General features: G+C 40.7%; 1 protein-coding gene across 5 annotated transcripts in view; it reads left to right on the top strand.

The window, feature by feature from the left end:
• The window catches only part of Ltbp1 (latent transforming growth factor beta binding protein 1), a 385,515-nt gene that overhangs the window by 173,333 nt on the left and 186,177 nt on the right, over positions 1–26,005 (top strand). For 4 of the 5 annotated variants that reach the window (XM_051181870.1, XM_051181869.1, XM_051181868.1 and 1 more), the window contains exon 5: positions 890–1,057. The exons of the other annotated variant lie outside the window; for it this stretch is intronic. In XM_051181870.1, coding sequence (XP_051037827.1) covers positions 890–1,057 — 168 coding nt within the window. The remainder of the gene's footprint in view (positions 1–889; positions 1,058–26,005) is intronic. 5 annotated transcript variants of the gene reach the window in all.

Here is a 26,005-nt window from a genome sequence, read left to right on the forward strand (position 1 = left end):
GTGCCCAATTGTTTGATATGGTGCTATCTCAGCTGGCCTGTCAGATTATAGCATTGGGCTTTTAAGCAAGTACCTTGTAAATGACAGAATTTCCTCTTCAGGTGGTCTGTGTACAGAGAATGTGAGAGCTCAGGATATTTTTAACAGAGGTGAACTTCTATTCCCATGACTGGCCCTAAGTTTCTCTTTGATGGGCCCCATACATAGGAAAGCAAAATGCAGGTAGTAGGAATTCATATGGACCAATGATGCCCATGAGTTGTGAGAAAGAAATGGGCTCCCACAGCTGCGTCATAGGATGCGATCACTTCATCTGAGAGTGCCAGGAGATTTGAGACAGATGTTTTCAGACATGCCGCATGCCTAAAACATTTCCAGGGGTCGGGCTGCAAATAGTGACTTCATAAGCAGAGAAATGGGAAAGTATGCAAGTGGAGGACACAGGAGTTTATTCACCACTAGGTGTGGGGCCAACCCCCTTTGCTTTACATCTGCCTGTAGGGTTGGCTCTTTATCTGCCTGGCCCTGGATGTTGCTCTTTGTCTGCCCGTGAATAAAGTGCAGCATTGTGGTTAGTAATCCCACTCCAGTGACTCGACTTCAAATGTGGTTTTGGAGTGCATCCCGGAGTTCTGTTTGTTAAGCTTCCTACTCCTGTTTCAGAGACGCCACTGGCTAGAGAGCAGCGAGCAGAGCAGGCTCCCCTCTGCCTGAGACCTGTCGGGCTGTGGGCACTCTTTCCCTCTCTTGCCCTTTTCTTTCTTTTCTTTTTCTTTCTTCCTTTTTTTTTTTTTTTTTTTTTTAATTTTTGGCTGAATTTTTTTCCAAGGCAAGTTCATGGATAAGCTGATGCGTTTGTTGTTCTTTTTCTGTCTGCCTCTGCTCCTAGTGAGTAACCACACTGGTCGCATCAAGGTGGTCTTTACTCCGAGCATCTGTAAAGTGACCTGCACCAAGGGTAATTGTCAGAACAGCTGCCAGAAGGGGAACACAACGACTCTCATTAGTGAGAACGGCCATGCAGCCGACACCCTGACAGCCACGAACTTCCGAGTGGGTGAGTTCTTGCGTGGTCCCTAAGTATCCTTACCTCCAGTCGTTTTATGAGGATATAACACTTGGACACTCTATCCTTCACATGGCTCTCTCTGCCTAAACAGCTTTCTATCTCTGAAGATGAATGTGCCTGTTTTACGAGGTGTTTTAAGTTGCTTTTTGAAAATTTTTTTTCAGCCTGATTTTTGGCTTCTTGGGGAAATGGCAACTAGAATATTTCCCCTTATGACTTAGGATCTCCCTAGCTGTTTCAGTGATGGGAAGGTACTGAGTGGACCAGACAAGATTGAGTTTCTAGGTGAGACCCAAATGTCTAACTTGCATTGCTTAGCTTCAGATTTTACCAGCTTATTAGTAAATTGGATCTGCATTAGATTTGACTCCTATAACCTGGAATGCTGTAATGAAGTTAAAATTTTCATATCACAAATAATGGGGCTCCTAATTCTTTTTCTCTACAAACTGTCAAAATCTCACTTTGGTTTAGGACGCCTTGTTTCTTCTGCCACGCATCTGCTCTGTATCATGAGACAGAATTATAGATTGATGTGTAAGATGAATTTGCACAAGAGGGACTAGTGGATTGCTGTCAGCCCACAGAAACTTTAAATATAAACTAGTAGTTACTGACTGCATAAATGAGACTTTTGCCTCTTTTAAAATTCTGTTTCATTTCTGCATTTTTGTAAGCAGAGAAACTATTGCGGTCTCCTGATAGCTGTCATAGTGCCATGCCATCATGTAATACAATATTTTTGTCACTCAAAAAAAGAGTCTTTTATTATTTTTTCACCAATTATGGCTTGCCATGTGTACTCAAATAATCCAGACACCCACGTTACTTTCTGAGTTACTCACAAGAATAACTGAAATGTCAGACAGATAATAACACTGGCTAGATCTGGTCTTTTTATGGAATATTGCTGTTTAGTCTTGGGAGTGTGTGTCTGAGGGGTGTAGGAAAGGGATGCTATTTCAAACTTATTTTCATCAGGACAAAGTATGAAGGGCAGCCTGAAGCTCTTACTGGTGCCCTAGTTAGTCTGTTGCATTGTGGAAACTAAATGAGGCCGAAGCAGTGTTATTGATCATCTGTACTTATAAAATAATATGTGCCTATGATTGAACAGGGTTTTGTTATTTTTCTGGCTAGGATTGGGGTACTTGGGAAAGTTTTAAGAAGGATTTAGCTATTATATGCCAAATGGCACATAGCACTTAGCAGCCCAGAGAGCCAAGTCTAAGGTGAAGTGTACTGAACTGATTGGTGATCAGGCAAATAGACTGGTGTCTTGGTTCTGTTGCTATCCAGGGAGTCCATAGGACATGCCGTTTAGGATTGTGGGGACTTGGTTTTTCTCATCTCTCAAATAAATGGGATTATATATAGTGACTCCTAAAATTTACGTCTAAAATCTTACACTGTGAGGTTTATATTTTTACTTATTTTGGTCATACTGGTGATTCGACTTATTGCAGTGCATATGCTACACAAAGTGCTCTGCTGCCTCACATTCTCAGTCCTCTTATGGCCTTTAAAATCAGCAGTGAATAGTGCTATTTCATGACCTTCTCTTTTTGTATAAACAAGGAGAGGAAGGGAGAAGACACTCCTGAGACGGGAGATACTGGGCTTGGGTGCTTTTTCCTCGGTTCACTTTTCCTTGCAGGGTCCCTTCCCGCTGTTCTCCTCTGCCATCGTCAGTGTCGCCTGTGCCTCCTTGCACTCCTGGCACTTATGGCAAATATTTACAGTAGCAATGACTAAGTAATTGAATGGGTAGTCTTTTTTTTTTTTTTTTTCCTTTTTCCTGGCTTGCAGCATATTCATTTTGAAACTAAATCTTTGAAGGCATTGAGAAACAGAGGAAGTCTGCTTGTTAACGCATGCCACACTTTCCTTTCTGGCCAATGCCCAATTGTTTAGGGGCAGATTACACATAGCCCATTCAGAATATAATGTATGACACAGTTACCCACAAAAGCAGTTCAGAACCAGCCCTCAGTCCCTCACAAGAGGATTGGCATTGCCATTCAACTTTTCAAAAGTCTAAGTACAATTTAAAAAAATGTAAACTCTATTAACAATGAGTAGTTTCACAATGAACACCATGAGAAATCTTTTATTTCTATCCAATGTTATTTTATTCCATTTCAGCTCAAGTATTAGGGGGCTTGAGGGGCATGTTTTACAATTTGTCTTTATTGAAAAGAGATGTCTTAGCAAACTTGTAAAGTGTGATCCTTCAAAAATATAGAAAAACTAAAAAATTCATTTGCATGCTTTGGTCTTTTTGGACTTTATTGGTGTAATATATTTTATTATTTATAAAGAGTAGTTTTCTGACTCATTTTTTCTCCCTTTGTACTTTTGTATAAGGTCATACGTATTTTGGCAAATAAGATAGATACATGGAAAATAGTATAAGTTGTGGAAAATTCAAGTATGCATAGCTTGCTAACAACTGGTTTTGGCTTGCTGTACTTATGGGTATAAAGGAGTTGGCCTGGTGTGCTTTTCTGGGGAAGGCCAGACAATACAATTCAGTATTCATGGCTCTGTGGCTTGTCATTGCACTCCGGCTCCCCTCTGCTGCTCTGTAGACAGTATATAGGAGAGCAGACGCTGTGACCCAACAGCAGTTGGTATGCAACATTTGTCTCAAGTTCAAATTTGTGGATCCCTGCCCTGAGGAATCCCCCCCCAAAAAAATAAATAAAAATTATTCCAAGAATATCCCATGAAGTTCAATCGAAGGATATTTTAATGACATGATCCACAGTAAACAAAACTTACAGTGTTTTGTTTGTTTGTTTGTTTGTTTTGATAATTTACTGATCTTTGAAAGGAGCAGAGCTAATCTTATTGTCACCCAATTTTTGCAATAATGATATAGGTACCGATGGTTAAGTAAACTGGGCTTAGACACACAACCAATTGCTTAGCAAAAAGAGGAACAACCTCTTTATGACATTTCCATGCTTACTTTCCCAGAGTCTGAGTTCAGTGCATCAAAGGGACACCTTGAAGAACCTCATGGAGTTGGAACATGTAGAAAGACTGAAGAGAGAGCTGGGGGGAAGGGAGAGGGAGGGAGCATGAGAATATATGAATTAAGGAGGGAGAGGGAGAACATGTGAATTAACAGAGCCTGGTACTTAAGGGTCAAAATCCTGACTTCATTATAGCCAAGCTCTGGTTCTGTACCCACTCTGGTCCCAGGTTACCCCACATACCCTGACAGTCACTAATTGACATGCAGAGGACTTCTCTGTAGCAGGCTGTGCATTGGATCCCTTCTTTATTCATGCTACCTCTGGGTTGGCCTCTGCTGTACCAACTATGTGTTGGGCTGGTGGATGTGAGCAAAGCAGCAGGTATTTCCCTATTCTCTGGTGATGATTAAGCCTAATAGTCTCTGCCATTGAATAATCAGTGGGAGAGTCAGGAAGTAGGATTTCTATTAAATGAGACTTTCAAAGTGAGGCCTCTAGGCTGAGGCTGTAGTTCAGTGGCAGAATTCTTTTTGCTTAGAATGCACATGGCCCAAGTACCAAAAAGTAATCAATCCATAATAAATTTTAAAAGGGAAAGAGTAGAGCCCCATGGAGGTGATTTTCAAGGGATGCAGCACTTCTTCACTGTAATAATAAGAGGGAATACAGAAGATTTACATGGAGTCATATTGTCTCTAAAGCGGATTTCTAATTAGACTGATTAGTTTCAAGTGATAGCAGTTTCTTCTCTGCTTCCCTCTTTCCTTCATTTCTTTCTTTTAAAAAATGAAAATTACCTTAAGGTTGGCAGGCTGTTTTTTTTTTTTTTTTTCCCATTCAATGCTGCTGTGTCAATGGCTTCTTAACTGTGTGTGTGTGTGTGTGTGTGTGTGTGTGTGTGTATAATAAAAATCAGGTGTTTGTACATATGAAGAAAGAGGGACCAAAGACTCACTGGTGTTACAAGCAAGCAGAATATCACAAACACTGCAGACACGCCATCTGAAGTGACTTCTTAACAAAAGAGGCAATATAAACTCCTCTGCATCCCGTTTACACCATGCTGTTTCTCTGAGTGTTTAGAAAAGACTGTTGTCCTATGAATACTCAGTAAGTAACTACAGAAACGTTATCTGATAAATTAGAAACTGTGTTCCCTTCTGTTATTTCATTTGAGAGAACTCAATGGTAGAAGCCATAATCTGCAGATTTGAGAACCGGAAGCATTTGTGGCTTGATTGAAGGTGACTTTAAACAACATTTCTTGTAGTGTCTCAGTCCCTCCAGCTATCTCATGTTGCTTCCTATGATCATGTATTAAATAATATTACATAAAGCAGGATGCTAGGTTTACATGAAGACCTACCCTGTGTTCCTTCCTCTGACTGCATACACGATGAACAAACCATAAAGCAACTGCTGTAAGGAGGGGATGAAGAAGATGCGTACAGAACCCTAAACCAAGGTAGATCACAATGAGCAGGAGTCCAGAGAAGAGATGAGGTATTGCTTCCAATTGGCTGGGGGAGGGGAGACACTTGGAAAGGGAAGGGGTGCCCCTCTATGCCTACATGTCACCCACCCTGCAATCTCTCCTTCTCAACATATTGTCACACAGGGAATCAGTGAATACAGCCTGCATGCTGACTGACACGGGCTATGAAACTCTAAACATTATAAAGTCTTCATATAAAAACAAATGAGAGGCAATGAGAATTGACAGGGAAGGAAGGATTTTCCCATTAAATTCGGTGTGAAGACAAAATGAAAGGTGGTTCTCTGGAACTGGGAATAGTTTGTCTTAACAATATGTGAGTCTATCAAGGCTATGGAGTGCCTTGAACTTCAAGCTTGGAAATATGAACTTCACTCTCTTACTATTCACTGATGAAGCTCTCCAGAAAGATGACGCCGATGCCTGTCAGTCATTTTGAACAAGAGAAAGAGATATGCTCACTGTTTTCAGACAGGAACCTGGTATTTTTGGAGGATCAATTTCTGGGTGAATGGCCACCCCACCCTTCTTCCATTAACCTCATGCTCTGTGTTGGAAACCTCCCCATCTGTCTTAAAACTCAGCTTCTAAAGAGGGCACTTTGGGGGCAAAGGGTAAGCAATTCATATTACTGAATCTATTCTAACGGTTCTGTTCACAAGAAGGGATGAAGATGGCTCTCAGCAAAGTGTTAAGTAAGCTGACAAAGCAATGCAGGGTGTGGAACAGATTATTTTTTTTTCCCCAGAAACTTTGTTCAGATGTCAGCTGTATTGTGTTGGCCTCGAGAAGCTCATCCATGAAAATGCCTCCAGGCTCATTCTGATGAACTGGAGACTGTGTTTTCTTCCTAATAAATTTTAGAGAGATACCTTCTGGGTTTTAGAAGTGATAAATTACAACATTACAAACAAAACAAAACAAAACAAAACAACAAATTTGATTGCCTTTTATCAGGACAATGTAGAATGCCTAGAAACTTGTCAAAGAAACCACTCCAAAATTTGTTTATTATTGGCAGAGCATGGTAGCACACACTTTTAATTCCAGCACTTGGGGCAGAGGCAGATGGATCTCTATGAGTTTAAGGCAAACCTGGTCTACACAAAGAATTCTAGGTCATCTTAGGCTACATAGTGAGACCCTTTCTCACCAAACAACTATATGTCTATCTATCATCTATCTATCTATTTATCTATATATCAATCTATCATTTTATTTTCTAATAACACCATAATGTGGAATATTTCCATCTTTACTTTAAATAAACCCTTAAAGGGTTGATATCCAAACCTTAATTCATTTAACATATGTGTTGAATGTATACTAGATATCAGGGATGACTTTAAGCATTTGAGAAACAATGAACAAAATGGGCAGAGTACTTCCTTCTCCCCCATTACATTAATGTACATGTAATATGACATATAATGTGGTTGCTTTATGGATGAATCTTGAGGACATTATGCTAAGTGAAGTAAGACAGTGACTAAAGGACAGGTTGCTTGTGATTCAGTGCCCCCGATGTACCTAGAGCTATCAGGTTCACAGAGGCAGAAAGGGCAGCAGTGATTATTTCCAGGGGTGGTAGGGAGGCCAGAATGGAAAGATTAGTTGGGAGCAGAGCTCTAGTTTTGCAAGATAAAGTCATTCTAGAGAAAGGATGCTCAGCTATGTGAATGTACTTAGATTTAATGTGTGTTATGCTTCAGGATGACTAAGATTCTACAGCTTATACTGCATGTATTCTTCCATAAAAATACTATATACATACATATGTGTGTACTGTATTAGTTAAGTTTTTACTGCTGTGAAAAGATACTGTCACTACTAAGGCAACCTAAAGAAGAAATAGTTTATTGGGACTTAGAGTTTCAGAAGATGAGTTCATGACCATCATGTTGGGGAGCATGGCAGCACAAGGGCAGGCATGGGGCTAGAGCAGTAGCTGAGAGCTTAGAGCTTGACATGTGAGTATGAAGTAGAGAGAGCTAACTTGGGATGGCATAGGCTTTTGAAATATTAAGCCCCACCCCAAGTAACACACCCCCTCCAACAATGCCGTATCTCCTAATCTTTCCTAAATAGTTCCAGCAAATTGGGACAAAGTATTCAAATACATGAGCCTATGGTGGCCATTCTCATTCAAACTGCTATATGTTATCTGCTCTCTTTCTGTTTATATGCAGTTATAAACAATATATTGTAAGAAACAGTATACTTAAATGTCAGAGTAGTAAATACCATGGAAGAAAATAAAGGACAGAGAATGGGAAGGGCCGGGAACATGGGTTGCTGGTTTTGACAAAATCTCTGTGATCTGCATGAAGCTCTGTGAGGAAGCATGACAAATGGCAGTGTCTGTGAGAGCCTGCTTAAAAAACAAAAACAAAAAAAACCCAAAAACCTATTGAGCATTTTCTTTCATACAATGCACTTTGATTCTATTCTTTCCCCTCTTTCAACTCCCCCCAGATCCCTCACACTGCCTACCCACCCAACTTTATGTTCTTTTTCTTCCTCATAAACAAACAAGCAAAGCCAAACAGAAAAAACAACCAAAACAAAACAAACCAAGACAAAAAAAAAAAAAAAAACCCAAAACCCCACCACTACTACCAAACTGCATAAACTGAAAGAAAAAAAAAAAAAAAAAATCAGTGATACTTTTTAAAACACTAATCCAAAAGCACACATATACACAGACACAGACTAAGATACACACAGACATACATGTCCACACACATAGACACCCCCCCCATACACATACTTGTCTGTTAAATTAGCTAGCTAATCCTGGGCATGGGGCCCTCTCTGGAGCATGGTTGCTATACCCATTGGAGAAAACTGATTTTCCATTTATAATTTGCAAACAGCTTCTTGGTTAGGGGTGGGACTTCAACTTCCCCTTTTAGGCTGGGAATTTTTTTCTGGTTTGAACTTATACAGATCTTATATATGCTGTCATAGACTCTATAAGTTCATATGTGAATCTGTCTTGTGTCTGGATAGCACTGGGTCCTTGGAACCATTCACCACCTCTGACTCTTACAATTTTTCATATAGACTCCGAGTCTTGAGGGGAGAGGTTTGATAAAGATGTCCCATTTAGGGCTGAGTGTGAGCCTGCTTTGTGTTTGCCTGGACATAGAGAATGTCAGGAGCCTGCTTTAGTGGCTTTCATTTTCAAATTCAGTCTGTCTTGTGGACAGTTTCATGGACCTATGTCAGGGAATCAGATGAATGTCTGTGAATACCAGCCTTCTACACAGAGGACAGAAGCAAGCAAATTTTGACCTTTAGTGGGACAAAAAGTAAAGAAATGGCCCTCAGTTATGACAAAAGGAAACATGGTAATTTGTGCCAAAAAGTGAAGGGTTTCCCACATATAAGCATCACAAAACAGTGTTCTTTTTCTCTTTCTTTTATATAGGATAGGTCACATGTCATTTGGGGGGTAAGTGTGCTATTAATATGGGGGGCAGGGTAATTCCTTTGTGAATAAAGGTGTCTCCTCCTTTCTCCCGTGTGTGTGTGTGTGTGTGTGTGTGTGTGTGTGTGTGTGTGTGTGTATAGAAGGTCAAAGGTAATCTGGTTGAAGAAATTCATGGAAGGGCAGTTGTAGCAGTTATTTAAAACTCATAGATAGTAGGTTACCGTTACAAAGTAACAGCCAGAGAGAACAAGATCATCTTTGGTCAACAAGGAAGATGCCCAGGGTTGAGAAGATGGCAGGTGCCTTTCTGATAATATCACAAAGTGGATCTGCAGCCAGGACAGTTTTTAAAAGCAACCTTTAGTAGAGGGAGGACTCCACTGTTGAATGTATCTCCAGAAAAGCTCATGTGACTCCTGGGTTCTTTTAAAGCCATATGTGGCCTGTCACAGAGTGGTGGGGGTCCTTTAAGCCTTGTGCTAAGCAGCCTAGAATAAAGAGCATGGTGTCACCACGTGGGGCCTTCCTCACTGTGTCAGTTTGGTCAGCTGATGTGTTTTGTGCTACCATGTAGACTACTTTGCAGAGCTTTTGGGGCCTCTAGATCTACTGTCTGGCTCCTTCATTTTTATTTTGACTGTATCCCTTCATCTATGCTTGATGCTCTACCTCTGCCAAACTGAGCCAAATGTCCCCATTCCCAGGTCCTCTGTGCCTCTCCTCACATTGCTCCCTCTGCCCAGGCATGACTCTTTCATCCATTCTGGCCATTCTCTTGCCTGTTTCACTTCAGACAGGCACTAGCCATGTTCAGTGTCTCAGTTCCATTCTTTGTTGGTATGCCTATTATTATTCACTAGACTTGGAGCCACTTGGAAACAAAGACCTGTGTGATTTAACTCAATATCTCTGAAGCCATTGTAGCTCCTTATTCTGGTGATGTTCAATAGGGTTTATATGTCAGGGCCTGTGCCATGGAGTCATGTAGATAGCTGTCTTAACCTAGTCCATTAATTCTAAGGCAAGGGACAATCACAGAAGTAAAACAATTAGTTGAATCATCTCTCTAAATTTAGAAAAGATGGAGGGACACACACACATACACACAGAGAGACATATACACATAGAGAGAAACAGAGACAGAGAGGACAGACAGACAAAGACACAGAGATAGAGACAAAGATGGACATACAGAGAGAGACAGACACATACACACACATGAGAGAGACACACACAGTGACAGATACACAGAGAATGAATTTCATTCACCAAAAATGCATGAGAAAAGACCTTGTCTGCTCGGGAAGATACATCAGTGGTACAGAACTTGCCTAGGTTGCCCGAGATCTAGGGCTCATTCTCCAGAACTGGAGAAAAGCAGTGGTGTATTCCCCATAATACTTTACATGGAGATACATCTTCAACACTGAGTACAGTACTTGCCAGTCACAGCAAACTACAACTCAACTTCTGTAGCCTTAGTATAGTTGCCCCACAATATGGAATTTCAGAACATTTCTCCTATGAAAACATCAAGTCATTTTTTTTTTTTTTTTTTGTATTTCAAAAGATATTTATTTAAAAAGTGATTCATTGAAGAACTGGCAAACTACCATAGAATTCTACATGTACATAAAAAACATGACTTAATGACTTTTGTGCTCATTTTAATGAATTTGGATCCATCACCATATCAGTAGTTTACTTTATCTTATCAATCCCTGCTATAGAGAGTTTAATGAGGAAATAGGACACAGGAAGAAAATGTTTGACTAACACAGTGAGACTTTGTCACCGCCATTCATTTGTGAACAAGATAGAACTGTAAAATGTCTGTGAGTTTTCTTATTTATGTTGTGCCTACTTGTTTTTATTTATTTATATTTAATTTTATATAACAAATCCAATTAAATGAAAACAAACATTTATACACAATATTTGGGAATTTGGGCGTCGTTCTTTCCAAACTACTTCCTGCTGGTAAGGGGCGCTGTCATGGGGGATTCGAAGAAGATTCAGATATCCTGGCTGTAGTCTGCAGGGCTGCTTTGTCCAGCTGTTTTGAATGTAGGATCATCTTGTACTCTGTCGGTGAAGAATTGTGGTGGGATTTTAATGGGGATTGCATTGAATCTGTAGATTGCTTTTGGTAAGATTGCCATTTTTACTATGTTAATCCTACCTAACCAAGAGCATGGGAGATCTTTCCATTTTCTGGTATCTTCTTTAATTTCTTTCTTTAGAGTCACAAAGTTCTTATTATATAGGTCTTTTACTTGTTTTGTAAGTGTTACACCAAGATACTTTATGTTGCTTGTGGCTATTGTAAAGGGTGATGTTTCTCTGATTTCTTTCTCTGTCTCTTTGTCGTCTGAAAAAAGTAGGGCTACTGATTTTTTTGAGTTTATCTTGTATCCTGCTAGTTTGCTGAAGGTGTTTATCAGCTGTAGGAGTTCCCTGGTAGAGTTTATTGGGTCACTTATGTAAACTATCATATCATCTGCAAATAGAGACAGTTTGACTTCTTCCTTTCCAACTTGGATCCCCTTGATCTCCTTTTGTTGTCTTATAGCATTAGCTAGAACTTCTAGTACAATATTGAAGAGATATGGAGAGAGAGGACAGCCTTGTCTTGTTCCTGATTTTAGAGGAATTGGCTTAAGTTTCTCTCCATTCAGTTTGATGTTGGCAGTTGGTTTGCTGTATATTGCTCTTATTATGTTTAGGTATGTTCCTGTTATTCCTGACCTCTCCAAGACCTTTATCATGAAAGGGTGTTGAATTTTGTCGAAGGCTTTTTCCGCATCTAGGGAGATAATCATATGGTTTTTCTTTTTCAGTTTGTTTATATGGTGGATCACGTTGATAGATTTTCGTATGTTAAACCATCCCTGCATTCCAGGTATGAAGCCTACTTAGTCATGGTGGATGATTTCTCTGATGTATTCTTGAATTTGGTTTGCCAGTATTTTATTGAGTATTTTTGCATCGAGGAAACATCAAGTCTTTTTAGGCAGATCTTTAAGTTTTGTTTCAAGTAGTGTTGTGCATTAAGAACTGGCCTCAGGACCCTGGTATTTTTCTCTCTGATTCTCAGGTTCCATGCCATTAAAGTGATGGGATATATGTTGAACTTTAGGGAGAGCCTATGGATCTAAGGAAGAAGCAGGCTGGAGGTAGATGTGACATTTTGGATTGATGAAAAGAACTGTGTGTTTTTCTGAAGAAGGTCCATCCTTCATATACCTTGTAAACTCTGTCTCCAGTGCTACAGAGTAAGGGCTGGGGGAGGGGATGAATGCACTCGTGGTGTGTGCTCCTGGCTCCTGGAGCCTGGATCGGGGATGCTCCTTCTGGTAGTCGTCCCTTTATGCACTGATCCTAATAGCATAACAGGAGTAAGAGGGAATGAAAGATCCATCTTTTGGTTGCTCCTGGGTCCTCCCATCTTTGTTTACATTTAGTATTGCTAAGGAAGGTCTGAGTTTGCACAGAGCACGGTTCTATATCGTTATCCTGTGGTCTCCATTGACATGGCTCTCTGCTTAGACCATGTGTATCTTTGTGAATTTCACTTGCTTACACAGGAAGTGCTTTCATGTTGCCAAGACTGCTGGCAAAGGTGGATGGAGTCAAACAGTATAATACTCTCTGGAAGTCAGAGCTGTGGTCAGGAGGAAAAGTCATCAACCTGAATAGATGGGAGCATCTCCAACAACGGCTGATTATTATGGTTGCTCCTGCTCTGTACTCTTCATTCCACTTCCAGTTGTATAACTTCTATGCTTGGAGGCTGCAGTAAACTTGAGGAAGTTAGACATGATGCAGCATGTACCTACAGTGTATATTACCTAAATTTTTCATCTATTGGCTGTGTCAAGTATTTGTACCAATTTTTAACAATCAAAGTACATAAATATTTTTTTTCTAAGTGAAGAGTGAATGTGCGTATTGCTTGCAAAACATCCTGGAACTAACATCACAGATGATGTGAAAACATTTTTGGGGACAGCCACACAATCATCTTCATGCTAAGCAGTCCAGGGAAATAAAATAACTACCAAATGCCGAAGAATAGTTGGAAGTTTGAGATTTATTCTCCCAAAGTTATATCAGAAATATAGAAAATGGAAGTGGCAGCTGCCCTCCGTTGCCAATTTAATGTGGTGTTGTCATTGACACACTTGCTAAAACTTGATTTTCTCCTTAGAGCTGAAGGAATGGTTTGCTGCTCAACTTCATTATCTTGAATTTAGACTCAGGCAATAATTGCTGACAAACTGGCATGACTACATGTTGGCTTCTCCTGAGAGCTGATGGAAGAATGTAACAAAACCTAACACCAGCTCATGCTGCCATGAAAGGTTTCTTTACTCTGAAACTAAGCTTAGGATGCCTGGGAGAGTCCAGAAGAATTGGTTCCGCATTGTAGGGATGCTCTGTGACTTCCTAGTGCAAAAGCTTGACCTAATTTTCTTCAGATTTTTTTTTCTCTCCAAGAGGTGAGAGGAAAAGATGCTAAATCTCTTGGAGTGAGTAAAGTAGACCATTTTCCTTTTCCTGACAGATTAGGATAAACACCAGAACATTCTTAGGTGAAATCTTATTTAGCAAGATTAAAGTTTGCCCCCTTTGCCACTGCATGGACCCTCTCTGAAGAAAGCATGATTTACAAGCCCTGTGGATCTTTTTGTGACATTAATAACATCTTGAGCCAGCTGTTTCATTGGGTGTATACAGGGGGTAATTAAAAACATCTGAGTATCCCATACTATGCCTAGAGCACCATGGCATTGAGCAAAAAAAAAAAAAAAAAAAAAAAAAAAAAAAACCAAACAAACAAACAAACAAAAAACAAAACAAACAAAAAAACTCTACTCCAAAGTTGTATACTTGGTGAATATGTGGATTCCTCATTAAATCAAATGCACTTTGTGTGGTATACCATAAAGAGCCAAACTCTTTAGACTGAAAATATCCTATCATTGAAATATTCTCATGGCAGAAAACCACCTTATTTGGTAAAAGACTCGTGACTCTGCTGCCCATATGGTAATTATTGTTTTCCTAACTGTCAAACTCCATCATATTATAGACTGTTTGCTGCCAAAAGTATTTCTTCTTTTAACCTGGCAGTGGCTTAAATTCTAGAATTCTAAGGGAGCTCATTTAGGAAATTAACTCTTAAAATCATCCTGCACCAGGGACCAGTAGTGTCCAATTTTCCTTGTAGTTGATTCTGGAAATCAACTGGGAAACAGGACCTTGGGCTCCGGTTCAGCTAGTGTTTGGAATCAGACCTGCTGTACTGGTGGCTGAGTTGGAAGCATTTGGGTAATGCAGCAATAACAGCATCTTTCATCCCAGCTTTCCTTCCTTTAAGACAAAATGGTCTAGTGGGAGCTATGAATGAATGGCTCCTTTCCTCTTCATTCACAAATAGCAAGACCCTCAGAGGAGTCAAAGTTGGGTCAAAATGATAGGCTCTGTGCAGATGAGTCTGGATTTAAGCTGAAGGCAGCCAGTGTCTCTACAGCTTACCTGTCTTTGTGTATCATCTCTGCTTGCTCTTTCTGGTTTGTGTGAATGAGAATACTATGATCACTGAGGGAACACATGTTTGGTTGGAGGCTATTCATTACTTATGAAGCCATTGGAAGGAGAAATGGATTCACATGAGTAAGAGTGTGTACAAGGTTTCCTTCCAATCTCTGCTTTCTTTAACTCTGAATCATAGTCTCCAGGTCTGGTTAGACTGGAACTGTGGTTCTCAACCTGTAGGTCACAACCTCTTTGACAAACTACTATCTCCAATTTTTTTTTTTTACATTATCATTCATAGTAGTAGTAAAATAACAGTTATGGAGTAGCAATGGAAAAAATGTTATGGTTGGAGGTCACCACAACATGAGGAAAAAAGGCTCACAATGTTAGGAAGATTGAGAACTGTTGCTGTAGAATATCTGTGATGTAGCCAGGCATTGGTAGCACATGCATTTAATCTTCACTCAGGAGTCAGAGGCAGGCAGATCTCTATGAGTTTGAGGAAGAGAGAATTCCAGGACAGGCTTCAGAGAAATACAGAGAAACCCTGTCTTGAAAAACCAAAAAAGAAAGAAAGAAAAAGAAATATCCATAGGTGAAGATTCTTTCCCACCTGGTCCTGCCCTCTTCAGCCCCAAATAAACACACAGAGATATATATTAATTTATAAACTGTTGGCTGATGTCTAGGACCTCTTATTGCCTAGCTCTGTCTTAATTATTAACCCATTTCTATTAATCTATATATTAATCTATATTAATATATAATTTCCATGTGGTCTTGGCTTACCTGAGAATGCCAGGACCTATTACTCCTTTGTGGTCTACGTGGCATCCCCTGGAGGCACCTCTCTGCCTTTCTCCCCAGCATTCTCCTCATCTCCTGGCCTCGCCTCTACTGGCCAAACAGTGTTTTATTTATCAACCAATAAGAGAAACGTTTATTCAGAAGAATATCCCCCATCAAATATTTGGGGTGTTTTCTTGGTTGAGACACCCAGCTTGCACCCCAAAGACCTCTGGGCTTTTTTTTTGAAAATGTATATTTTGTTAGCACTGAGAGGCAATGGCCATTCCTCAAGTCCACTTTTATATTTTATTTTAAGTTAGAGTCTCTCAATGGTCTGGAACTCTCCAACTAGGCTAGGATGGCCAACCATGTCCCAGGGATCTGTCTACCTCAGTCTCCCTAACACTTGTGTAGAAAGCATACAGCAAGACTGCTTTTATGTTCCATGGGTTCTTGAGCTCAGACTCTGGTACTGTACCTGCAAGGGAAGCCTTTACTTTTCGACTGTCATCCCAGCCCCCATGATACTTACTTACTGAATTTCCCAATACCTTATTTAGCAAGTGCCAGAAGAGCCTGATTCAGACAATGAGATGATGTTGACCTTTATATATCTCCTGCCTCAGCTGGTATCCCCTTTAAATTTGAGATTTCCTTACCTTGCCTGGTGATCTTTTAGAAAAGTCCCACCAGAATAGTTAAGACTTTGGGGGTACTTGTGCCTCCTTGTTGCAGGAGATGCTGTATGGCATGTCCTCTTTTGTTACTTTACTGTTTCATCATGATTTGGTTTGCTCCTATGTTGAGAATTTTTCAAGAGACAAAGTCCAACCACACCGAACTCTCTTAAGTGTTTTGATCTTTTGTGCTCTAGTAGGACCAAGCAGTTTCTGCAGTCCAGCTAAAGCCCCCTGAGAGCAGAATAGCTGTTGCTGCCTTTTTGTCCTCAGCTTAGGAATGTAGCCCGAGCCCCCAAATGAAAGTCCAGTTCCTTGTATAATGTTCTAGTAATGATAATTGCCCTTAGTGAGCTATTCTAATTTGAAAGATGAGCCTTTTGGCTTACTAGTTATGGGACAGATGATTTAATTTTTCTGGAAGCAGTGGAAAGGGAGATATTTACAGTGCCATCCTTATGAGTTAAGTGCCCACCACACCCACCATGGGATTACTATTAAGCACCTTAACGGTGTTCAAAAGTGCACTTTAGAGATACGATAATAGGTGTACTTGGGGGTGCAACTGCCCCAAGCCTGTCACTCCACAGTCATGTTTTGAATCTGCAGACTAAAAGTGCTGAGGTCCTACTTGTGATCATGGAGCTTGAGAGTGTGAGGGTTGAGCATGGAGCAGAAAATGAAGTACAGATCAACTCAGGTGAATAGCAAAGCTGCATCTTACCCTCCCTGTGCCCAGATAGCCTTACTCTTCCTTCACTTCTATCTGGCCTCTTCCTCTTTCTTTATGGTCTTTGTTCACCCATCTCCAGAAGTCATGGCCATAGTTGGTGTTCACTGAGATCCTTGTTCCCTTATTCACCATAACACATGGGAAGAGGAGAAGCTTCTGAATATAATAGTGGCTCTCCTGCTGGGCAATTTAGTGAACCCCTCTTCTGCTCTCAGAGAAGCATTTGGCAATGCTTTCCAAACTTGAGCAGCTGTTTGGCAACTGTCAGCTAATGGGCAGAGGCAGAGGTTAGCAGTCTAAACATCTTACAAAATGGGACATCCCTTACAGAGGAGACTTTGACTCTATATAAGTTAATTTCCTATTGCTGTGATGAAACATCATGGCCAAGTTAACTTATGAAAAAAATGCATTTAATTAAGCCAAGAGTTCTGGAGGATTAGAGGCCATGGTGGTGGAGCAAAGGCAGGGTAGCAGGAAGAACTGAGAACTCATAGTTAAAACTGCAAGCAGGAGGCAGAGAGAGCATTTGAAGCCTTTAGTCCCACACTCCCCAGTCCCACAGCTCCTTCAATGATGCCACACATCCTGATTCCAACCAATTTTATCAACTAGTGACTAAGTATTGAAACATATGATACTATGACAGTTTTCTTGCTCATACCACCACAGGCCACAAATGTCAAGAATATCACATCTGGAGAGCCCTGCTCTAGATATCTAAAAGATGACACACTTAAAATCCCGTTTGACACTATGTCCATGTCAGTGGAAAGCCTCCCCCTTAGGCTCAGATAGGCTTAGATAAAAGGCCCAAGGTTTTTGTCATGAATGGATGCTTGCAGGAATGGTGGTGGGGCACACAGGCCCAGTTGTCCTTGGATATGTGCAGTCTAACCAACCACACTAGACTCCTGAAGGCTTGATGCATACTCAGCAACTTACATAAGACAATGGTGCTGATTCTCTCAGAGAGTATCATGGTCAAGATGGGTTGGAATGTTTCTTAGGGACTTCTCCAGTCAGCTTTACTGATCTTTAGCATTGGACTTCATTGGAAACTGCAAGAAAAAGTAATGAGCTGGACAATGTCCAGGAGATATCACGTGTACATCTCAGAAGTGAATGGATGGCAGATGCCTCATTTTCAGAGCTTGCTTTTGCTCTGTAGACACTTGGGTGCAGAATGCCTGCATAGAGACTAGCAGAGGAAGAGAATTTCAAGCATGTTTTAAGCAATACCATCATTGCATATTCAAATAAACCTAGCACCTTGGGAGGAGCATACTTGCTATCATCATCATCATCATCATCATCTTATTATTATTATTATTATTATTATTATTATTATTATTATTATTATTATTATTGAGACAGGATTTCTTTCTCTGTGTAGCCCTGACTGTCTTGGAACTCACTCTGTAGACCAAGCTGGCCTGGAACTCACAGAGGTCTGCCTGCCTCTGCCTCCTAAATGTTGAGATTAAAGGTGTATACCACCACCACCTGACCATGCTTGTTATTTTCACCCAAGCCTCTTGTTATATTTTGCAAAGTTGGAGGAAAAGAAGAGATTTGTTTTGTTTTGTTTTTCAAGACAACAGTTTCTCTGTACAGCTTTGTAGACCAGGCTGGCCTCAAACTCACAGAAATATGCCTGCTTCTGAGTGCTGGGATTAAAGGTGTGTATCACCACTGCCTGGCTGAAAGATTTTTTTTTAAAGAGCCAGACACTGAAAATTAGACTCCAAACTTGCTGAAAAAAGAGAAACCATTTGGTGGTTCAAATCCTTGTAGTCTAGTTGGACAGTGATACAGATCATGTTCTGGGGGCTCACTGTGGGGTTGACACAACTTTGGACAGCAAGGATGAGACCTTGCCCTCACTTGCTTTTAAGTTGCAGAGCTGTTCCTTTTAGATTTTGGTCACCTTGCTAGGAATCTTGGGATTTGCACAATTGTGTCTTTTGTGCTTTTTTTTTTTTTTTTTTTTTTAATGGAATACCAACTCTTAATTCCATCAACAGAAAGCCACTGTGAGTTGATACGTATCTCCCTGAGAACCCAATCTCATAATTTAGCTGACTCTCTAGCCTCTTCTGTTTTTATTTTTTAAAGAAAGGGTTTTATTCTGTGGCCCAGGCTGGCTTCAAACTCATGATTCTTTTGCCTCTGCCTACTAAGACCTGCGAATACATATGGGTGTTGTTCCATTTATTTTCTACTTTAATACTAAACAATGCTTTCTAAATATATTGTCTTTTGTTCACCCACTCATCAATTGATGACTATTTAGGCCATTTCTCCTTTATGGCTATTGTAGACAATAGGACCCTGAGCAGTATCTGTGTCCCCCCTTTGAATTTTTGGGTAATGTGCCAGTTTTGAACTCCCCCAATCTGAAAGTCGGAAATCTGAATTCTTTGGAGCACTGATGTTAGACTCTAATAGATTCATTTGGGAGCATGTAAAATCTTCTCGGCACAGATGACTACAGGATGAAGGTTAACATTGTAAGGCAAAAAAGGAAAAACGTCTCTGAAGTCACACATTTCTCAAGTGCATGGATAAGAGGTGCTCCATGTGTAGCTGGAGAGGAATTGCTGAGCTGTAGGGGGCTCTGAGTTTAGCTTTGCCAGAAATTGCCAACCTCGTAATCCAAGAGACCATGCTATTTCTTTTCTTTTTTTTAATTTACTTTTTAAAATTTATTTTATATAACCAAGTCCATTTAAATGAAAACAAACATTTATAGACAATATTTGGGAATTTGGGTGTTGTTCTTTCCAAACTACTTCCTGCTGGTAAGGGGCACTGTCATGGGGGATTCGAAGAAGATTCAGAAATCCTGGCTGTAGTCTGTAAGCCTGCTTTGTCCAGCTGTTTTGAATGTAGGATCACCTGGTACTCTGTTTCAGGTGGAGACCATGCTATTTCTATGGCCTCCTGAGTAATGCTTCAGCCTGAAGTTTCTCCCACTCCTTGGACAAATGCTAATTTCCCTTTATTCTGATTAATTAGTATATGATAGCTCATGGCTTTGATTTGCATGTTTCTGATGATGGGTGAGAGTAAGCATCTTCACATGAACTCAGTGGACATCTGTGGGTCTCCTTTGAAGGCTTGTCTGTTCAGTCTTTTGCCCAGTTTTGAATTGGTTTGATGTGGTTGATATATATATATATATATATATATATATATATATATATATATATATATATATATATATATATATATATATATTTTAAAGGCAGGGTTTCTATTTTCCAAGCTCAGTTCTTAATTACAGCATCTTGTATGGCTGATATTGATTGGGAATCTTTTAGGAGATGTGCATTCTGATTTTGGTTTGGCCCTCTTACTTGGACAAGACTCATTTTATGAATTTTAATTTCTCCATCCCTCAGGAGGAGTTGAGGGAGTAGACACAGAGGCAACCCTGGCAGCCCCTCCAAAACCTCTTGCCTTGGGGGGTGCAAAGCTATTCCTAGGGAGCAGCATGGAGTTTTGTTTTGTTTTGTTTTTTTGTTTTTTGTCTCTATCCTGCACATACTTTCTGTGATTTCTAAGTATGCACACTACGTTCCCTTTTGTACTTTTTATTTTTGGCTCTTCTTTCAGTGTGAATTAAAGGATGGCTTTGTACAACTACAGTGATATATCGTGTGGCAAAGTGTCATCAGCCTGACAGGTTTGATCAGAAAAATGGAGGCCTGGAAACATTGGACAGGCTTACAAATGACTCTCTATTTTTCTTACTTAGATTTTTAGCTTCAAGTTCGCAGAAGAGTTTGGCCCGGAACAGAATGACTCCATGGTGGCCTGAAGGAAGCACAGCTTGTTTGGAGTGTGATGAAAGGACAGAGTTGGGTTGGGCCAATAGGTTGGAGAAGGCTTAGAGTTTTATTTTCCTAGAATTAAAGTGAGAATCTGCACTCTAAAGATTGTGCTGGGACACCATTATAAATAACAGTGCATGGATAGTTGACAGCTAAAAATCCGAGCCACAGTTATCTAAATCCCCTGCTAGGGTTGACAATGTCGAGAGCCAAACTTTAAAGTTGAGGAAAGCATTTTCCTAGTAACTGAAAGGGTAATTTTCCCTGATACATCTTTGGGTTCATTTATCTCCTGCCAATTCCCAGGGCTGTCTTTATTTCTCTGGATTAATACTGCCTTGATTCTTTTTCTTTTAGTGGAAATAAAGAAAAGGCCCAGACACATGAACATTCTTCAAGAGTTAGAAAGCCCTGTTTCCAGCCCTGTGCTGAGAGTCCACCCTGTACTTCTTTCTCCAAGATGCCAGTGGCTTCACATCCCTACTGCACAGGGGAGGGTAGAGGAAAGAGGTTGGTTCTTTGCTGCTCAAGCTGCCTCTTGGAGGCTCCCTGAGGTCTTCTGTGTCCTCACTCAAGGCCACAGATGGTATCAAGAGGCACCCTCTGACCCCAGGAGTCTTTCTGGGGGTTCTCAGAACTCTGACTAGGTGATGATAATGGTGGTGGTGGTGATAATGATGGTGGTGGTGATAACAGTAGTGGTGATGACGGTGGTGGTGATGGTGGTGGTGGTGGTGATGATGGTGATGGTGGTGGTGGTGATGGTGGTGGTGGTGGTGATGATGGTGATGGTGGTGGTGGTGATGGTGCTGGTGATGGTGATGATGGTGGTGGTGGTGGTGGTGATGATGGTGATGGTGGTGGTAGTGATGGTGGTGGTGGTGGTGATGGTGGTGGTGGTGATATGATGATGATGACAGTGGTTGTGATGATGGTGGTGGTGATGACAGCAAAGCATATCCCTGTGTAACTCAGCTAACTTTTAACATACTATCTTCTTCCCTGAGCCTTCTGAGTACAGGGATGATGAGCATGTACCAGCATTTCTTTTATAAATGTTCCCACTTGAAGACACTTCTCCTTTTGGCTGGCCTTTGTTCATACCAAAATTATAGTTAACTAGATCTCAAGACAGATTTTTTTATAAAAGAAATTGATTTGTACATCATTAAAAAAAGTAAACACTTGAATAAATGACACATCAAAGGGACAAAGGGGTGAGATGGGTACTGTTCTGTCAAATGCAAGTTTTGTTTCCATTTCTGTCCTGTGAGTCCCCATCTCTCTTTATTAGAGACATAAATGAGTTCATTTTTATGTCTTCTGTGATGGGTCTGTACTCGCAGATATATAAACACATCCTGAAGCTTCGCTAATATATTACTTACTGTCTTGTGTCATGCTTTATTTACATAGCTATAAATATCCACACAAATAAATCTGCCTTGATATTTTTAAAGGCTGCATTATATTCAGTTCCATAATATATTATAACCAGTTTAGCCAGATTCAATTGTTAGACAGCTTGTTTTCTGGGTTTTGCTGTTATCCAAGCTACAAGAGACAGTAAATGTCTTAACATAGTTATTGGTGACTTTTCTTGCCATGGTGATCAAATACCTGGCAAAAGCAACTTTAAAGAAGGGAAGAGTTTACTTTGGCATCCTTTGTGAGGGTACAGTCATGGCAGGGAAGGAGTGGTGTCAGGATTATTAAGTGGCTAGTCACATTGTATACATAGTCAGAAAGCAGAGCGAGATGAAAGCTGGGGCCCCAGCCATGGAATGGTGCTGGCCACATCTAGACATGGGTCTTTTCACCTAATTAACACAGTCTAGCTCAGTGGTTCTCAATCTGTCGGTCACAACCCCTTTGGGGGCCACGTGTCAGATATCCTGCATACAGGTATTTATATTATAATTCATAATGGTATCAAAATTACAGTTATGAAATAGCAACAAAATAACTTTATGGGTAGAGCTTAGCACAATGTGAGGAGCTGTATTAAGGGTCACAGCAATAGGAAGGTTGGGAACCACTGGTCTAGCTGATCCTTCACAGACTCCCAAGAGGCTCACCTGCTCAGTAATTCTAGACCCTGTCAACTGGACAATCAATAGTAAAATAACCACATAATATATATGTGAAGGTCTCAGGATAATGCATAAGAAGTGTTATTAAACCACAGAGTATGCACTTATTAATATTAACACTTACTTATTAACATTAGCACAACTATCTATTTGTCAGTTGCACTAACACATCCCCAGCACACTCTTCAGTTGGTTGTGAGGCATTTTGAACTCTGTCATTGGAATGGGTCAGTGTTTAATTTACATTTTGCTTATATACATGATTGTCTTTTCAGGTGTTTGAAACTGAGTCTTCCAGTCTCTGTATCCTTCATTTTTAGGTTAAGAATCAGGTGTTTCAAGGCTTTCCTGTGTGTTACAGAATGTTTGAAGCAGCCCCAAGCCTTTGTATCACATTCATATATCTCCCAGGCTACAGTTAACTCACCATATAGTAAAGATAGTCTTGAATGCCTGATCTTCTTGCTTCTGCTTCCCAAGTGATAATATTACAGGCAGGTGCCAAGATATCCAGCAAGAAGCACTTTAGTTGAAAGTCAAATCCACTTCTTGTTCAACTGTCTTACCTCTTCAACCTTGGACATAAACTCCTAGTAGGAAACACATGAAGACCCTGAAGTTTGGTAAGTGGCATATAGATTTATTAAAGAGGCAGAGTGTCTTAGTAAGCTTTTCTGTTGCTGTGAAGAGACACCATGACCACAACCACTCTTATAAAGGAAAACATTTAATTGGGTGGTTTACAGGTTTAGTCCATTACCATCGTGGTGGGAAGCAAGGCAACATGCAGGCAGACATAGTGCTGGTAAAGTTGCTGAGAGTCCTACAGGCAACAGGAAGTGAACTGAGACACTGGGTATAGCTTGAGCATATATAAGACCTTAAAGCCTGCCTCCACAGTGACACACTTCCTCCAACAAGACTATGCCTTTTCCAACAAAGCCACACTTCCTAATAGTGCCATTCCCTTTGGGGGACATTTTATTTCAAACCACCATGAAGAATAACCTTGAATTTTTAATGGCATTATGGAGTATCAAATGAACACCTGATGCCTGATAGCTGAGTCATCTGAGGTCAGGCATTTGCTGTCATTCAATAGTACCATGGAGCAAACATGTTCAAAGGTCAGGTTTCAATCATCAGTCTCTCAGAATCTAGGACACTGTTCTCCCCCACCTACCATAGTTCACATTTCCCCATGTATTCTGAGGTTTGTGCATAGCCCCAGTTGGGAATGCTGGAACTCAGCCTCCCATCAATGCTGTCAAATATTGATTGAGAGATGCTGTTGCTGTTGTGGGGAGAGATTGGCAGTGTACTTCATGTACAATGAATATGAGTGTCAAGGGAATTCTGTCACAGCTGATGAAATGCAAGTATCCATTCCTGAATTATTACCCAGTTAAGGGGAGGATAAGAGCCATTGGGTACCCAGGGGAAGCTGAGGTGACCTTACTCAAGAAAGAATATATATGTAAAACAGAATATGACTCACTTATTACATAAACATTTGTTAGATGTGAGGCTGGGAAGTTGATGTTGCATAAACTTCATATGGATTGAAGTAGAGAATTTTTGAGCCAGTGCTTGGGAACTGACAGCTCTAAATGCAAGTCCTCAGCTAGAGACAGCATCCTTGAGGTCTGCAGGCAGGCAGATCCTCATTCCCAACATCAGAAGGTGGATTACTACCCACAAGAGTTGCTGTGGGCCTGGAAAGGAAGGACACCAAGTTCTATGATATTTCTGTGTTATCCCAGAGGAGGACCTGAGCTGAGACTTCATGGGTATTCTCTGGAGAGCCACATAGGCTCAACTTCTACAGCTACTCCCTGGAGGGGTTCCCAAGTGCCCACTGAATAGAAGTGGAGACAGAAAGTACATGTGATTCAAGGACACTGTGGTCTCCCAAACACTCTTCTTTTTTTCCCAGAAAGATGTAAAATTTCTTTCCAGAACACTTGTCAGTAATGTTTAAACACTACAAATAATAAGTGCCCCCCTCTAATACTGATCTGCTACCATGGGTTATAGAACTATGTAGCTCTGATGGCAGAAACTTCTACCTTCAGAATGACAAGGACACAGAGTGGTCTTCTATAACAAGAAAGACACACTATTACATTATATGATGAAACAGGAAACAGGTTATCTTTGGGAGTTAGCTCAGTTATGGTGAAATGAAAATGTCAGTTGTCTCATGGCCAAACAGTGCAATGAGATGGGAATGTAGAGGCTTAGTGTCCCTAAGCTTACTTTTGAAAGAGGACAAAGCATTGGACTGACAAGTGGTGACTGTGGTCATGACAGCTGTGTGTACTTGTTTCTTCTCAACCCTGCCTAAGTCTTGCTTGTAATGTCTGAGATAAGCACCCTGCTTGCCACTGTGTCTCTCATTTCCTGAATGTTCTTCCACAAATAGTGAGAACTGTTTGTCCTTCTGGATGAGCTAGTAAACTCCACCAACCCCTCTAAACCTTGAATGCTTGTTGTATAGCCAGAGCCTGGCTGTTCAGGGGCTGTCAATCCTCTCCTAATGTTCTAGGGAACATCACTGATTCCAATGCCAGGGAAGAATTAACATCCTCCTTGCCTCTGATTCTTTCCTATTTTTTTTAAAAAATGATATATTTAATCAATTATGTATCTCTGTGTGTATGTATGTGCATGTGAGTGTAGTACCTGCCTAAGTCAGAAGAAGGCATCAGATCCCCTGGAGCCAAAGCTACATGCCATTATCAGCTGACCTATGTGGGTACTGGAAACCAAACTGGCATCCTGCGGAAGAACAAATGTCCTTAACCACTGAGCCATCTCTCCAGCTCCCCTTTCTTACTTTTTTGTACCTGGTCATTTAATTCCTTACATAAAACTTTTATGTAACAAAACGCCAGAAAGTATGGAAGATGTCTTAGCCAATAAAATCCTTGCTGTTGAAGCATAAGGACCCGAGTTAGATCTCCATCATCAACTGAAAGGCTGGATGTGGTGCTGGACCTTTGTAATCTGAGTGCTGGAGTCCCAGGAGCCTGGGGGTCCTCAGGGATTCCAGGTCAATTGAACTGAATTGTCCAGCTCTAGGTTCAATGAGTGACACTATTTAAGAAATTAGGGTAGAAAGCAATTGAGGAAGATACTCAGAGTCAACCTCTGGCTTCCACAAATATACACAGGAATGAGCAGACACACACACACACACACACACACACACACACACACACGCACGCACGCACGCACGCACGCACGCACACACGCACGCATGCACACACACACACACAGAGACAGACAGATAGAGACAGAGACCCAGACAGACATATAGTCAGGAACACACATGCAGAGATAC

This window comes from Phodopus roborovskii, unplaced genomic scaffold, assembly GCF_943737965.1.
Source record: "Phodopus roborovskii unplaced genomic scaffold, PHOROB, whole genome shotgun sequence".
NCBI lineage: Eukaryota > Metazoa > Chordata > Mammalia > Rodentia > Cricetidae > Phodopus > Phodopus roborovskii.